Here is a 16,681-nt window from a genome sequence, read left to right as displayed (position 1 = left end):
GTTTCATCCAACTTTATTACAAATTAGTAGTACAGTGAGCTGAATGACAGTCCCTCCTATAAATTTACACCCAAAGTTTCCAAATACTTAAGTAGTAGAAATTGAACAACATGGGCTGGGGTTGTGGCTCAGAGGTAGAGTGCTCGTCTACCATGCATGAGGCACTGGGTTCGATCCTCAAAACCACATAAAAATAAAGATATTGTTAAAAAAAAAAAGAAAAGAAAGAAAGAAGAAATTGGGCAACATGTTATCTGACAGATGTGAAAGACACCCACATTAGAAAATTTAGCAAACCAATGGAAATAAAAACTAGCAACAATAAAAATATGGAACAAAAGTGTTTTAAGAGATGTTTAAATGATCTACTACAAACTATAAGAAAAATCAGAAAAACAATCTCTACCATAAGAACATACACAATAGAAATTGTTAGCCTCTACAACCTTTGATCTTATGCTTTAGTATTAACTTTTAAGTTATATTAAATAATTTTTAACATTTTATTCTTTCAAAAAAATAATTATCAGTATCATGATAAAAAAATAAGCTAATAAAGCCACTTTTAATAAACTAAGCCGTATATTTTCAGTGAGCCCCTATATCTGACTGTGCACATACAGATGCTGATTACTTGGTTTCAGTGTGTCCCTCTCCAAGGTTCATGTATTAAAAACTTGGTCCCCAGTATGTTGATATGAGAGACAGTAATAAGTTTTTAGAAGAAGAACTTACTGAGAAGTCATTGGAAACTGATCTTGAAGAGTAAGTTAGTAGTTTCCATGACAGTGAATTGTTATAACAGAGCCAGATTGGCCCTCCCCTCTCTCTGGCTTCCTGTCTCATCATGTGCTCTCTCCCTCTCTCATGTATGTGTTACCACCATCATGGTGATGTCAACTAAGTGGCTCTTACTAGAGACCAAACAAATTAGAAAAAATGGAAGGAAAGAAGGAAGGAAGAAAGGAAGGAAGGAAGGAAGGAAGGGAGGGAGGGAAGGAAGGAAGGAAGGAAAAGAAGGAAGGAAGAAAAGGAAGAAAGAAGGGAGGGAGGGAGGGAGGGAGGGAAGATAAAATATTCAAAGCATGAACGGGTAAACTTGTCTGATTAGTATAATCCTTCTTGTTATCCAGAAGCTGAATTATCCTTTGGGTTATGCTACAAGCTTTCAGAGTATTTCAGTATCCTTTAGCCCAGCATGGTTCAAAGGGTCTCTGGAAGACATTAAGACTTTCATAGAAAGTCCATGTGATCCAAACTATTTTCATAATCTTAACACATAATTTTTCTATAATCCTAACAAATTATTATTACTATATTGACATTCTGACAACTGATGGTGCAAAAGGAATGGTGCTCATTAGAACAAATCAAAGGAAGGGCACCAAACTCTACTCGTAGTCACCATATTCAAAGCAAACTTTCATTATTAAGCAATAAAAACTGCTGAACACTATGATGCCCTAAAATACAAACAAACTCACCAAAAACAAAAATCACACATTCATTAGCAGATTAAAAGAAATAACAGGTCAAGCACGCTAGCACATACCTGTAATCCCAACAACTCAGGAGGCTGAAGCAGGAGGATCACAAGTTTAAGGCTAGCCTCAGCAACTTATTCAAGCCCTAAGCAACCTAGTGAGATGTTTTTTGTTTGTTTTATACTAGGGATTAAACTCAACCATTGAGCCACATCCCCAGCCCTATTTTGTATTTTATTTAGAGACAGGTTCTCACTGAGTTGCTTAGCACCTAGCTCTTGCTGAGGCTGGCTTTGAACTTGCAATCCTCCTGCCTCAGCCTCTCGAGTTCTTGGATTACAGGTGTACGCATCTAGCCCTAATGAGATCCTGTCTCAAAATAAAAAAATAAAGACTGGGGATGTAGTTCAGTGGTAAAGCACCTCTGGGTTCAATCCCAGTACCAAAAAGAAAGAAAGAGAAGAACAGAATGATCTAAACCATGGAATAAAGTGGTTGATCAATTCTCAATTGTTTGAAAAAGTAATAAAATTCACTTAGGGCTTGGCTAGTGCTTATTAAAACTAAACACAGATGTATTCTTTACTTATGTGCCTCATTCAATTTTTATCAAGCTGCAAACCTACACTTAGGTTTGGTATTAACTCTAATATGAACTTGCTACCAGCCAGAACTGCCAAATTAGCATGTGACTGAAAGTGTGAGTTATAAGGGCAACAGAGCATGCAAGAAAATTAAAGCAACTCTCTTAGAGGGCTATCTAAAGTAAATGTATAAAGGAATCATGCTGAACATCTAAAATGTACCCTCCATGACATCAAGGATTTCTGACCATTTTTTTCACTCTCTATTCCAGTGCTTACAATAAAGTTGAATAAATCAATCAACTTAGTATTTTCATTATTAATGAAAGTTAAGTTTACAGACTTGCTATATAAAATGGGCTAGAGACATGGCTCAGGGGTTAAGTACCCCTGGGTTTAATCCCTGGTATAAAAAAAAAAAAAAGCTACATATTAAAAACTCATAGGGATAAATACAATTCCATAGGGATAAATACAATTCCATACAACTGATCTCAGATGAACTAGACCACACTCTCTTTTTACCTTTAAAACATATTTACTCAGAATATGCGCTAGTAATTTTTTTTCACTAGTAATTTTTAATACATATAAAATTTCATTATTCATGGTACTTTAAGTCCAAGAAACTTAAGAATGACCAGATATCACCAATGCTTTTTTTCTCTAAAAGTTCAAATGTTCATTTCATTGCAACATATTCTTATACCTGAAGATGCACAATACCTTCATTTTCCTTTGCTCATTAGCCTCTTTACATATTAAGCTACTGAACCAAGAGCAATTCAAATACATTCTATAAATTAAATATAAAATAAGTAAATAAAACCTCTTGATGTTTTATTGTAAGAAATCCCTAAAAAAGGCAAAGCAGTTGTAAGGAGGGAAGACTTACTTTTTGATACAGTTGGTCATAAGAAGATGGACATCTTGTCTTTCATCTAGTAGCAGCATTGCTCCTAAATAGCCAATGCGTTTGTCTGTAAATTTCTGAGAGGCAATAAGCTTTAGGCACTCCAACTGCAAAAAAATAAAAAGAAAAGAAAATGAAATTAAGACCTTGCTGTCTGCTGTCACAATCTAAAAAAGTAATGCATTTAATCCACAGCCACAGATGACACAGAAGTATAAACCTGTATCGTCAACGCTGTCTAAATAAAAAGGCAAAGAGTTAAAACCTTTGGATATCTTAATATTAGTATTAAGTTCTGGAACAGATTATATTGTCAAGATCTCATAACACCTAGCATTTAAAAAATCTGTAAGTTTTAACTTAGTTCTACATATTCATACAAACTAGTCAAGTATTATATTAATATATCAAATTTCTAATCTAATCCCTCGCTTATATTAAATGAACACCTAATTCATACATTTAAGGCTTGGTCTATTTTGAAAATCAAAACACTCAATAACTGGAAATACATCTAAGTACCAAACAGTATCCAAAACATCAAGAATGTACAATTCATTGAAGAAAGACAATAACTAAATTTATGTGGAAAGTGCCTCATTTAGAGCTTAACCAAAGTATTATGAGACAGGTGAGGGTTTAAGAATCAAATATAGAAAAAAAAAAAAAAAAAAAAATCCAGAGGAAAACTCAGTAGTAACATTAACCTAAAATGTTCTACATTTACTCTTTATGTAATTGTCAGAAATAACCCCTTAGGGCTTAAGACTCCTTGTAGTTAAACTTGGACTTTCTTGAAAGTCACAATCACTTTGATATACTTTATCATTCCATCTTGACGAAACGGGAAAGGTCAAAACATTCCCGCTGGAACAGTGGTTTTCAAAGGGCATAGGCAAGTCAGATTCTCCAAGTCAAGTTTTCAAAACTATGTTCCCCTTTAGAACCATGCATTCTAAGGAAAGGGGCTCCAATGGAGACTTGGGTACACAGGAAGCTAAGATCATGTCAGATTATTTTCCATTACAAATTTATCTAGTAAGTTCAGAAGTGAAATTGAGGGACATAAAACAGTTACACAAATAGAATTGTTTTGAGCTATTTAAAAACTGCTCTTCTTAGGGCTGGGGATGTGGCTCGAGCGGTGGCGCGCTTGCCTGGCATGCGTGCGGCCCGGGTTCGATCCTCAGCACCACATACAAACAAAGATGTTGTGTCCGCCGAAAACTAAAAAATAAATATAAAAAAAATAAAAACTGCTCTTCAATGTACCTGCATTTTTAAGAAAATACCAACAGTTAGTTGACTATCATGAGTACACCAAAGTCTCCAAAGGAGACTGACAGAATTATGAATATACAAGTTATCTCTGAAAGGATATTCACAAAACTGATACCACCAGTTGTTCATAAAGAAACTAAGTGAAGGAATGAAAAAGAACAGAAAGGATAGTCTTCATCATAAATTCTTCTGTATCTTTTTATTTTTAATATTTTTTTTATAGTTTTAGGTAGACACAATATCTTTATTTTTTTATGTGGTGCTAAGGATCGAACCCAGTGCCTCACGCATGCCAGGCGAGCGCTACCACTTGAGCCACATCCCAAGCCCCTCCTTCTGTATCTTTTAAATTTTCAATCAATTAACTATCATTATCTATAGGATAGTCTTCATCATAAATCCTTCTGTAGCTTTTAAATTTTGAATCAATTAATTATCATTATCTATTCCAAAGAAAAATAAGAGTGGATTAGGAGAAAAAATTAAAATACAAACCGCAGGATGAAGTAATATAATTACTTAGGGAAATTGTTTCCAACTCCAAAGTTGAACATCATATATTTCAAAAAAATAACCAAAAAAAAGTATTTGAGTCTCATTAGTTTTATGGAAAACTTTTAAAATTGAACACTAGAATCTTATAAAAATATAAGTCCAGCCAGATACAGTGGCACATGCCTGTAATTTCAGTGGCTTGGGAAGCTGAAACAGGAGGATTTCGAGTACGAAGCCAGCCTCAGAAATGGCGAGGTGCTAAGCAACTAAATGAAATCCTGTCTCTAAATAAAATACAAAATAAGGCTGGGGATGAGGCTCAGTAGCTGAATGCACCTGAGTTCAATCCCTGGTAACCATCCCCCAAAAAATAAGTCCAGTAAATATCAGCCCTTCTTGAATAACTTATATTCATAAAGAACAATAATTGTGGTATTCAATTTTTGTGGACCCTATAGGAGCTTACTGAAAATTATGTTTGTTTCTAATCTCTAATGGGTTCTCCACAATGGCTGTTTTCTCCTGCTGCCAGTTATCTTACATTATTCTTCTTTTATCAATTTCTCCTTTGCCAGGCCGGGGTTGTGGCTCAGTGGTAGAGCACTTGCCTAGCATGCATGAGGCACTGGGTTCGATCCCCAGCACCACATAAAAATGAAAACAAATAAAATAAAGGTATTGTGTCCATCTACAATTAAAAAAATTTTTTTTTAATTTCTCCTTTGTCAACACCACTTTTAACTTCTATCTTACTATTCTTGCTTTTTCATAGCAACCTTCTCACCTCTCCCTACCTTTCATCTAAAAGGACTGTTAGTGATCTATTTCCTACTCGGATTTTTTATATTTTCTTCCAATTGTGAGGCTGTTTTGAGGTGCTTGACCTCTATATAGGCATTTTGCTTTAATTTGGTAAACTCCATGTATCAACCAACACTCTCACTGATACACAGTTTAAAGGCTATATAAGAAAACCAACATTTACAAGAAATAAAATATACACATGACACAGTTATACACAAGTTATGAAAACAATTAGGAAGAGCACCCAATTCAGGTCAGGAAAAGAAAGAAAACATCAGAGAAAGGCTCCTATCTCTTTACATAACACATCATGGAATAGAAAGAAATTAATCTACATTAGGAGCAGGACCTCTATCTTCCTGATTCTACCTAGAAACTTTAAGCTGTTTTAACAGCCTGGCGCTAGTTTAAGTAACTGAGCCACACAGAAGGACAGAAATTAAGAGTCATACCTCCACACCCTGCCTTTCCTTCAAAGAAAAAAAGTCACTCATTTTTTGCAGGCAAGCCTTGAAGTGGCCTCAGAATTCTATTCAGCAGAAACAAGACAAGTCAGCCACTAGCAATAAGCCTAAGAAACTAAAGCTATCAGCCCCTTTGGGAACAAAAGGGCTTAGAAGTGGTTCCCAAACCAGACTGCTCAGAATCACCTGCAAGAGGTTTTTGGGGTTTTGTTTGTTTGTTTGTTTCCATGATCCATCTTTCCATTTACTTTTTAAAATTTTTTATTTGTTTTAATTAGTTATACATGACAGTAGAATGCACTTATATACTTTGATATATCATACATAGATAGGATATAATTTCTCATTTTTCTGAGTATACATATTGTAGAATCATATTGGTCATACAGTCACATATGTAAAGTAATAATGTCTGTTTCATTCTACTATCTTTCTTATCCCCACATCCCCTGCCTTCCCCTCCTTTCACTTCCCTCTACCTAATCTAAGGTAAAGCTATGCTTTGTTTTGTTTTGTTTTTTTTCCTTTATACATGTACTTTGTTTTGGGGGGTTTTGGCATTACAATTCTTAATACACATATATACCACAATTTTTGTATCTCTGTTTGTATATAAAGTATGTTGACACCTAATTCAAGTCTTCATACATGTACTTTGTATAATAATGTCCATCATATTCCACCATCCTTGCTAATCCCCTGACCCCTCCTTTTCCCTCCCACCCCATCTGAGAGTTTTGGAACATATGTCACTCCCAGGAAATTCTAATGGAGTAGATTTAAGATAGAGACTGACGATTTAATTTTTACATTTTTTTCCTAGATAATTTTGCATGTTCTAATTTTTTTTAATCTCAAATCAATTTTTAGAAAAAGAACTTTTAAAGGTTTCTGGCCTTGTTAAATTTTCCCAAAGTACAAATGTTGCCTTTTATCAATGTTTAATCTGTTGGGGGGGTGCTGTACCCATTCTGTTAGCTATTAGAAATTTCACACAAGGTCAAATGCACATCTGCATTTGCTTTTAAATTTAACAATGGAGCTTTATGATGTAAACAATCTACAAGTGACTGGTTAGATCTTTTCAAAAGCTTTTACTTTACCTTTAATATTCAGAAATAACTTTCTAGTTTATACGGACATATACACACTTTTGAAAAACAAACTTGTTATAACTGTTTTACCACTATACAGCGTGGCAATGTAAGATCTATGTGGATTATCCCCTGCTGTTTCATTCTTCTAGAAAGGGGGAAAAAAATCCCCCTAAACTAACACTCCTGCTGGATCCCATTTTTTTCTCTTGAGAAAATTTATAAAATATTCTACACCAAAATCACATAACACCCACTGACTCACCTACCAGCCTTATCAAAGCTTAAAATTTTACCCAATTTATTTTAAAAAAAATTATTACAAATTCAATTGAAATCTTTAGCAGACCGTGCCTTAGTTCCATTTCCTTTCTAACCCAGAAGTATCCAAATCCCCTTATAGCTGTTCACGACTGATAATACCTTGTGTTCTTACTATACATGTGGAGACAATTGGTTTTGGATGTTTTAAACTGCACATAACTATCATATTGTATTCCTGCTCTTTTCATTCAACTTTTTTTGAGTATTATTCCAATACAAGAAGCTCTAATTCAGCTATATTCCTTGACATAGAGAGCAAGTATCCCACTTGTGAACATAAACTATTTGCTTTTAGACAAGTAGATGGTTTTCAATTTTTTACTATTAAGAAACAATGTTAGCTGGGTGAGGTGGCACACGCCTGTAATCCCAGCGGCTTGGGAGGCTAAGATGGGAAGAATAGGAGTTCAAAACTAGCCTCAGCAAAAGCGAGGCCCTACCTAAGCAACTCAGTGAGACCCTGTCTCTAAATGAAATACAAAAAAGGGCTGGGGATATGGCTCAGTAGTTAAGTGCCCCTGCATTCAATCCCTGATAAAAGAAAGAAAGGAAGAAAGAAAGCTGCCATAAACACTCATATACATGTCTCTCTGCATACCACACAAGAATTTCTTTCAGTTATAAACCTAAGGAGGCTTGATCAGACGCAGGTTTTTCAATTTTTAGTTTTTTTGTTTCATTTTGTAAAAAATATATACCTCTTTACAGGAGGTGGCATGAACTTTCATCAGCACGCATATAATTACATCTAGTAGTGCTCTTTCTCAAATACAGCAGCACCAATGAGGACTAGGTGTTGCAAAATGACAATATTTTAATTCATTCACTCCTTCCTTTATTAGCTGAACTACTACTCTAAGAAGCAACTCCTCTATGTATAACACTGAGTTACCAATACTTCCTTCAGAAGAAACACTGGTAAGAAAAGTCAAGATAAATGTTTCTTTCCATCTGTTAATAAGTTTTCAAAATAATGAGTTACACCATACCTTCAAAGATAACCAATTTTAAAATTTTTGTTTAAATATTACTATGATCTCACCTCATAGATACGAACTTGCTTAGGGTTGGAGGTATAGCTTAATGGTAGAGCATATGCTCAGTATGCAAGAAACCCTGGATTTGATGCTCAGGCACAAGAAAGGAAGAAAGAAAGAAAGGGGGTAGGGGGCAGAGAAAGAGAGAGAGGAAGGAAGGAGAGAGGGAGGGAAAGGACAAACATGTGAAGACACACACACCTACAACCCTAGCTACTAGGCAGGCTGAGGCAGGAAAATTGCATGTTTGAGGCCAACCTGGGCAACTTAGTGAGACTCTGTCTCAAAATAAAAAATACAAAGTGCTAGGGATATAGCTCAGTGGTCAAGTACTCCTGATTTCAATTCCTAGTAACACAAAAAAACAAACCTGCTTAGTTTTAATCAATTACATTATATTATTCTTAGTAATGGTCAAATTATCTCATTTTGGGGCATGACAGTATCTTCTGGAATCAACTGAAACATTTTGGCATTTTAGCACTACCTTTGTAATCTTTCTTGCTTCCTGGCATACTCAAATGGTTCACACTTATTTTATATATTCTCTACTCTGATTTTGGGATCTGACCAGCACCGAGACACATCTCTAGCCCTTTTTTATATTTTATTTAGAAACAGGGTCTCCCTGAGCCAATTGATTAGTGCATCGTCAAGTTACTGAGGCTAACTTGGAACTCACAATCCTCCTGTCTGAGACTAATGAGCTGCTGGGATTCCAGGGTGGTCCAATGACCACCCCTGGCTTGGTCATTGTTTCTAGGCCTTTCTAAGGGACAAAATGGGCTTAAGTACTTTTCTTAGTATATAAAATATTAGTAAGATAAATCTAGCAATATAAAAGAAAAGAAACCATCATGACCAATTAAAGATTATTTCAGACATACAAAGGAGACTACACAATTAATATCTATTAATGTAATTCACTACACTAACAGGTTAAAAGAAGAAAACCCATGAAAAATTATTTCAACAACAAAAAATAGCATTTGACAAAATTCAACATCAAATTCCTTTGTGTGCTGGGGCTGGGGTTGTAGCTCAGTGGCAGAGTGCTTGCCTAGCATCTGCGAGGCACCGGGTTCAAGTCTCAGCACTGCATATAAATAAATAAAATAATGGTCCATCAACAACAAATAAAAATATTTAGGAAAAAAATTCCTTTTTGTGATTTAATCATAATATGTAGAGCATTTGTTTTAAGGTTTTAACAAAATAAATAAAATAAAGTCAATGTGTCCCCCCCAAAAAAAAAAATTCCTTTCTTTTTTTTTTTTTTTGAAGAAAATATATAAGGATAGACAAGGAAGAAAGAGAACTGTCACTGCTTACAAATAATAATATTGACAAAATGGAAAAAAATGAAATCTACAGAAACTCTTAGAACCAAGTACTCACTATATAAAAATCAATTATATTGTTATATATCTAGAACATGATTACTAAAATTTTTAAGAACACTCATAGCAATGGTAACAAGAGCTCTGGATAACCTATGAATAAATTTCTCCAAAGACACATAAGACTTTATGTAGAATATTGTATAAAGTTTCAAAAAACCTAAAGAAGTGGAGTGCTATACTACATTAATGGAAGAGATAACTCTTATACACAAGTAATAAGGGACAGCAGGCCAGGTTGGAACCAGGAAGAACAGAATGCTGCCAACCTGTAAGCGGCCTACTGCTGCCATGTGGAAATGTGGATCCAGACAATCTTTTCATTTTTCTAAGAGATACTACAAACCCAGATTCTATGAGAATTTCCTTAATTTAGTTTACATATTAGTAAATTCAAAACACTTTTAAAGACTATGCAAGACCAACAAAAAACATATATGGAATAATTCGGCCACTGTGCCACCAGTTTTCTACTCCTACAATCTACCTAGCTCAACTTTATTTCTGGATTGTGTTTGGTCCAGACACATCGAAGAGTACACATCCTATTAGAAATCTATTATTGCCTCTGTTATAATGATGTTGAGGATACTATCTCCTTCTCCCCCAACTTCCAGTCAATAATGGGGACTGAACCCAGGATCTTGAGCATGCTAGACAAGCTCTCTACTACTGAGCTACATCACCAGCCCTTTTTTATAATTTTTATTTTTTATTTTGAGATAGGATCTGGCTGAATTCCCCAGGCTGGCCTCAAACTCACAGATCTCCTGCCTCAGCCTCTGGAGCATCTACGATTATAGGTATATAAAACCAAGCCCTATAAAGATGCTACTTCTGATATTACTAAGATATGCCTAAAATAAAAGATCTTTTATAAGAAAATCTTTTAGATTTCAATGCTTTGAAAAGCTTTGTTTGCTATCCTTGGAATAAAAAATCATAAAATGGGTAACATTTAAAGGTTTTTTATGTACAAAATGTAACTGTCAAACATTGAGTAACTCTCGGGCTGGGGTTGTGGCTCAGTGGCAGAGCACTTGCCTCTCACATGTGAGGCACTGGGTTCAATCCTCAGCACCACAAAAAAATAAATAAGCAAAATAAAGATATTGTTTAAAAAAATTTTTTTTTAAATTGAGTAACTCTTAATCTTCATAACAACCCTATGAAGTAGGCATTAGAACTGTCTCCATTTCACAGACGAGGAAATTACAACACAGAAAGGTTAAAGATCTTGCTCAAAGTCATACAGACAGAAAAATAACAGAGCCAGAATTCATATCCATGCAGTCTGGTTCCTACAGTCTTGCTCTTCAATTCTGACAAAACCACCACAGAATTGATTGTATCTTTTCTTGCCTTGGCTTCCCTACCAAAAGGCCCTATACTGGCCTTATGTTTTGAATTCTTCACTCCCAACTCTTAACCTTGTACTATTCTTTTTCTTTTTCACAGACACTAGTAATTTATGCTATCTCAAATCTTTTGTACAGCAAGGCAGAATTAAAATACATAATAACAGAAATAGCTGTTTCTAGATCTGAACTAAACCCAAAGAGTGCATTTTAGTGTTGTGCGAGGCTAGTTCTAATTCCCTCACTAATATTTACTAGCTGCATGAGTTTAAACTCTAAATTTCAATTTCAACCATGGGTTTTACTATAAAATGTAAATGAGATTTCTTAAGTATGCCTACTAGACATTTTAAAATTTATACATGGTTCATATTTTATTCCTACTGACAGCATCATACTAGATACTGCAGTAAAAAGTAAAAAGAAACAGGTGAAATTAGTTTTAATAATATATTTTATTTAACCAACATACCTAAAATATCACTTCAATATATAATCACCATAAAATTAGATTATTTTACACTTTTTTTATACTAAGGCTTCTAAATACAGCATGTACTTTTACACTTACAGCACATTTCAATTTGTACATATTTTTGTCAGAAATACTTGAACTGTATTTAGATTTCATAAAACTTACAATTGATTAAGTATAATCACATATTCAAGTTGTTTAAAACATAAAGTTTTCCAAAACCGAATCAAGTACTCAGAATTTATTTTCCTTCAATATCCACCTCAATTGAACTAGCCACATTTCAAGAGATCAATGGCAACATATAGCTACTAGCTACCATAAAGAATAGTCTATCTAACAAATAAAATGTAATTAAAAGGTGTCTGAAATACACAATAAAACAAAAATGGCATTGCTATTCATACATGCAGGCAAGGTATTTAGACATTAACCTTTTTACAGGCATATTATAAAGAAAATTCTTGATAGATTGGGTACCAAATTACTCATATGAATAGGGCAATAACTTTATTCAACCAGATGAAACAGGCTAAGAGACTTAACATTCCTATCCCTACTCAGAAAAATCTTTATTTTTGTACCAAAATTTTAGCACAGCTTCCTTGAATAGTCACTTTCTAACTAAAAATTAAGTATTTTATCAAACAATTAAAGTTCCAAAATACCCCAAAATGCAATCCAGACAGACCTAGAAAGCACATTTTATTTCACTGTTATAGAAACCAATATTTAAAAATACATGTTCTACAAAATGAAATCTTTTCCAAAGTCTTAAACCTACTCTTATAAGATCTGAAGATTCAAGAGTTTGTCTTTCAAGAACTCTACAGAGAATATATAAATATACTGTTTCCAAGACGTTAATAGTAATTATTTCTGAGTGGAAGAATAAGTCTTCCCCTACTAGATTACCTTTGATTTTTATAGTCCAATTCCTAATATGTAAGATTTCTATAAATCTAACCAAATGTTTCTACAAAAATATATATATATAAACCATCAAGAATATATAAGCAACCATTTGCTTTATATAATGTCATGCACTATATGGATAACCACCTGGATCAAATTCGGATGTGGTAAAACCTTGCAACTTAAAACCTTGAACTTTAATTACACTCCTCTCTCTGTAAGAATGAAATATGAAATCTATATCAAAGAAGGTATTAATTACATTTTAAAAAACTGTTTATGACAAGTGTGAAGAAGAATGCTACTATAACACTAATTCTGTCCAAAATCAAACATGTAAATGAATATTATTTATAGGAGATAACTGTTCTTTTTTTCTGCTTCCTTTCTCTGATCCAGTTGTTCTTTCTTCTTATATAATATTATAATATATAACATAATATTATATTATATAATATTATATAACAACTCAAATTTTCTTTCTCGAACTAATGCTCTCCTCCCACACACAATCATTTATTTCCTTCTTTTTTTTTTTTAAATACTTTTAGCTGGAGATGGAAACAATACTTTTAAATTTTTATGTGGTGCTAAGGATCAAACCCAGTACCTCATATATGTGAAGCGAGTGAGGCAAGCGCTCCACCATTAAGTTACAACCCCAGCCCCTCAATCATTTATTTCTAAAGAGGCTAATCAACCCCCTATGGTGAACATAACACTAACCAAAGCCAGTCTAATAAGATTCAATCCCAGTACTTTGTAGTTTTAACTTGTGGGCAGGAGATCTTCTTCAACTGAAGCTGTTGAGCTAAATGGAAAATAAGCTGATGATCATCTTTCCTGATAATTAAATACAAGTTATCTTGGAAAAAGGAAACATAAGTGGTTATTATACTCCTTTCTTCCTAGTGTTGTACATTCTTTAAATTTTTCATTTGTTCCCTAATAAGACTCTATAGCATATAATTCTTAAATAAAATTTAGCAGTGCTAATAAGACATTTAAAAAACAACTCACTATTCCATTCTGTGACAATCATGCTTTCGCAATATAAACATGAAGAAAGCTCTTATCACTGAGAATATCACCTTCAAACCCCAGAATAGATACAATAAATAACATGTATTTGTGTGTAGGAGAGAATCAGCAAGCAGACCCACAAAGAAGTTGTAGCAATCCAGACATGTGGTAATTAGAACAAAAATGAATGCTACTACTTGGCAACTAATTTCTTTATTTAAAAACATTTTCATGAGTTTTTATATATAATATCATGCACAGAGAAAATAACTAAGAAAACATTAACAAATACTTTTTACATACTCCTCATAGTTCAGGTCCTCTGGCAGAATAATCACAAATCACTGATTAATCCTAGTCAATTTTTAAGTAAGGTAGCAAAAGACTCTCTGATCCACATAAAGAGCAATTCCCATTGGAAAGGATAATTGATGGCTATATCAAGACTTTCCAGGTCTGCAGCTTGCTCTTTCAATCTTACCCTCAGTGCCAAAATGATTATAGTAGAAACTAAAAGGCTATCAAAACTACCTCCCTGCCATTCCCTGAGCTATGGTGTCATTCAAAGATGTGTATCCTTGCTAGATGTGGCCCAACCCATCCTACCTGTCCAAAGTGAGCAGGGTAGCCCAGCATGTGCATATATAGTAATTTTGCCACATTTCGACACCGGTATGTATTGTCTTCTTCTCTAAATGATGACCGGATTGCAGCACATTCTTTTTGGATCATTTCTCGTTCTTCGGCTTGGGTTCGGGCTGTCCGGATGGTCCGGATCAGCTCCCGCAATCTGATGGGGGCTGGCATCCTCTGGATTTGGAAAGACATTAAACAGAGATGTTCACATTTTTTGCTACCAAAACAACCTGTATAACTTCTCATATAAAAATTCTAAATGATAATACAAACAACAATAAGTGTTGGCGAGGATGTGGGGTAAAAGGCACACTCATACATTGATGGTGGGACTGCAAAATGACGCAGCCTCATGGAAAAAGGTATGGAGATTCCTTGGAAAACTGGGAATGGAACCACCATTTGACCCAGCTATCCCACTCCTCGGTCTATACCCAAAGGACTTAAAAACAGCATTCTACAGGGACACAGCCACATCAATGTTTATTGTAGCACAATTCACAATAGCTAAACTGTGGAACCAATCTAGATACCCTTCAGTAGATGAATGGATAAATATGATATATATATATATATATATATATATATATATATATACACACACACACACACACACACACACACACACACTGGAATATTACTCAGCAATAAAAGAAGAATAAAATCATGGTATTTGCAGGTAAATGGATGGAGTTGGAGAATACAATGCTAAGTGAAATTAGCCAATCTCAAAAAAACAAATGCCTAATGTATTTTCTCTGATATGAGGAGGCTGATTCATAGTGAGGTTGGGAGGAGGAGCATGGAAAGGTTACATGAACTCTAAATAGGGCAAAGGGAAAGGAGGAGAAGACAGGGGGCAAAGGAATAAAAAAGATGGTGGAATGAGATGGACATCATTACCCTAGGTACCTGTATGAAGACATGAATAGTGTGAATATATTTTGTATACAACCAGAGATATGAAAAATTGTGCTCTATGTGTAATATGAATTGTAATGCATTCTGATGTCATATATAACAAAGTAGAATAAAAGATTTTTTTAAAAATTCTAAATGATTTTTAAGAATTCAACATTTGCTCAATCTAGTTTGGCTAAACAAAGCAAAGTCTGCCAAACTTCAAAGTGAATTTCTGGAAAGGCTACAAACAAAAATTTAAAGTGTTAAATGAAGCAAAATAAGACTTAGAAACATCAATATGTAAAGTCCATCACTAGTATACCAATATCTTAGGGACTAATTCAACACAAATTTTTACTCAATCTTTAAAGCAATAAGAAAAGACATACTATGCCTAAGCTTAATAAAAGAGAAAGTTTCTATTCAACTGCTTTAAATTCAACATAGCTCAACAATGTATCAGATGAATATAATCACAGTGATAGTTCAACTCAACAAAATATGAGAAATTAGGAGAGAGAATCCAGTTCTCAGATTAATCAGTAATCATCTATCCAACAGTAATCATCTCAGAACACTGAATATACTAGGAAAACAAGATGAGGAAAATAATAATAGACCAACCTCAGAGGATATGACTATTAGTGTCATAAACAGCTTTTAAAAATAAAAATAATAGACCCATAACAGCCCAATAATTATGGGAGAGAAGGGTAAAGATGGAGAATGTATACTGCCTAAATTCAAGAAATACTACAAAGCTACAGTTATCAAGACAGTGTGGAACTAAACATAAGGACAAACAAAGAATAATGGAGCAAAATGGAAAGCTTAAGAATAGACCCATAGGGCTGGGGTTGTAGCTCAATGGTAGAGTGCTTGCCTCACATGCGTGAGGCACTGGATTCATTCTTCAGCACCATATTAAAAAATAAATAAAAATAAAATAAAGATATTGTGTCCATCTACAACTAAAAACATATTTTAAAAAATAATAATACACCCACACAGGGTTGGAGTCATAGCTCAGTGATAGAGCACTTGCCTAGCATGTGAGAGGCACTGGGTTCAATTCTCAGCACCACATATAAACAAATTTAAAAAGTCCATTGATAAGTAAAAAAAGAAAAAAGAATAGACCCACACAATTATGCTCAACTGATTTTCAACAAACAGCCAAAGTTATTCCACAAGAGAAAGAACAGTCTTTTAACAAATAGTACTACATATCTATTTAGGGTAAAAATTAACCTCAATCCTACCCTCACACAATACACAAAAATTAATTCAAAATAGATGATATGGGCTGGGGTTGTGGCTCAGTGGTACAGTGCATGCCTTGCATGTGTGAGGCACTGGGTTCGAGTTTCAGCACCACATATAAATAAATAAATAAAATAAAAATCCATCAACAACTAAAAAAATTGAAAAAAAAAATAGGTGATATAACTAAATGCCAAAGCAAAAACTAAAAATCTTCAAGAAGAGAAA

At 34.2% G+C, this 16,681-nt stretch overlaps 1 protein-coding gene across 1 annotated transcript in view; it reads right to left on the bottom strand.

Annotated features, from left to right (window-relative positions):
* Ap1g1 (adaptor related protein complex 1 subunit gamma 1) overlaps positions 1 to 16,681 on the bottom strand; it is an 82,195-nt gene that overhangs the window by 40,850 nt on the left and 24,664 nt on the right. The window contains exons 2-3 of the mRNA XM_027932978.2: positions 14,258 to 14,461; positions 2,964 to 3,088 (exon numbers count right to left, since the gene is read on the bottom strand). Of these exons, the coding sequence (XP_027788779.2) occupies positions 2,964 to 3,088; positions 14,258 to 14,458 (326 nt within the window). The 5' untranslated portion in view covers positions 14,459 to 14,461. The remainder of the gene's footprint in view (positions 1 to 2,963; positions 3,089 to 14,257; positions 14,462 to 16,681) is intronic.

Source organism: Marmota flaviventris, chromosome 18 (genome assembly GCF_047511675.1).
Source record: "Marmota flaviventris isolate mMarFla1 chromosome 18, mMarFla1.hap1, whole genome shotgun sequence".
Classification (NCBI taxonomy): domain Eukaryota; kingdom Metazoa; phylum Chordata; class Mammalia; order Rodentia; family Sciuridae; genus Marmota; species Marmota flaviventris.
The sequence above is the reverse complement of the archived record's forward strand: the minus strand, read 5'-3'. Positions and strand labels throughout refer to the sequence as shown.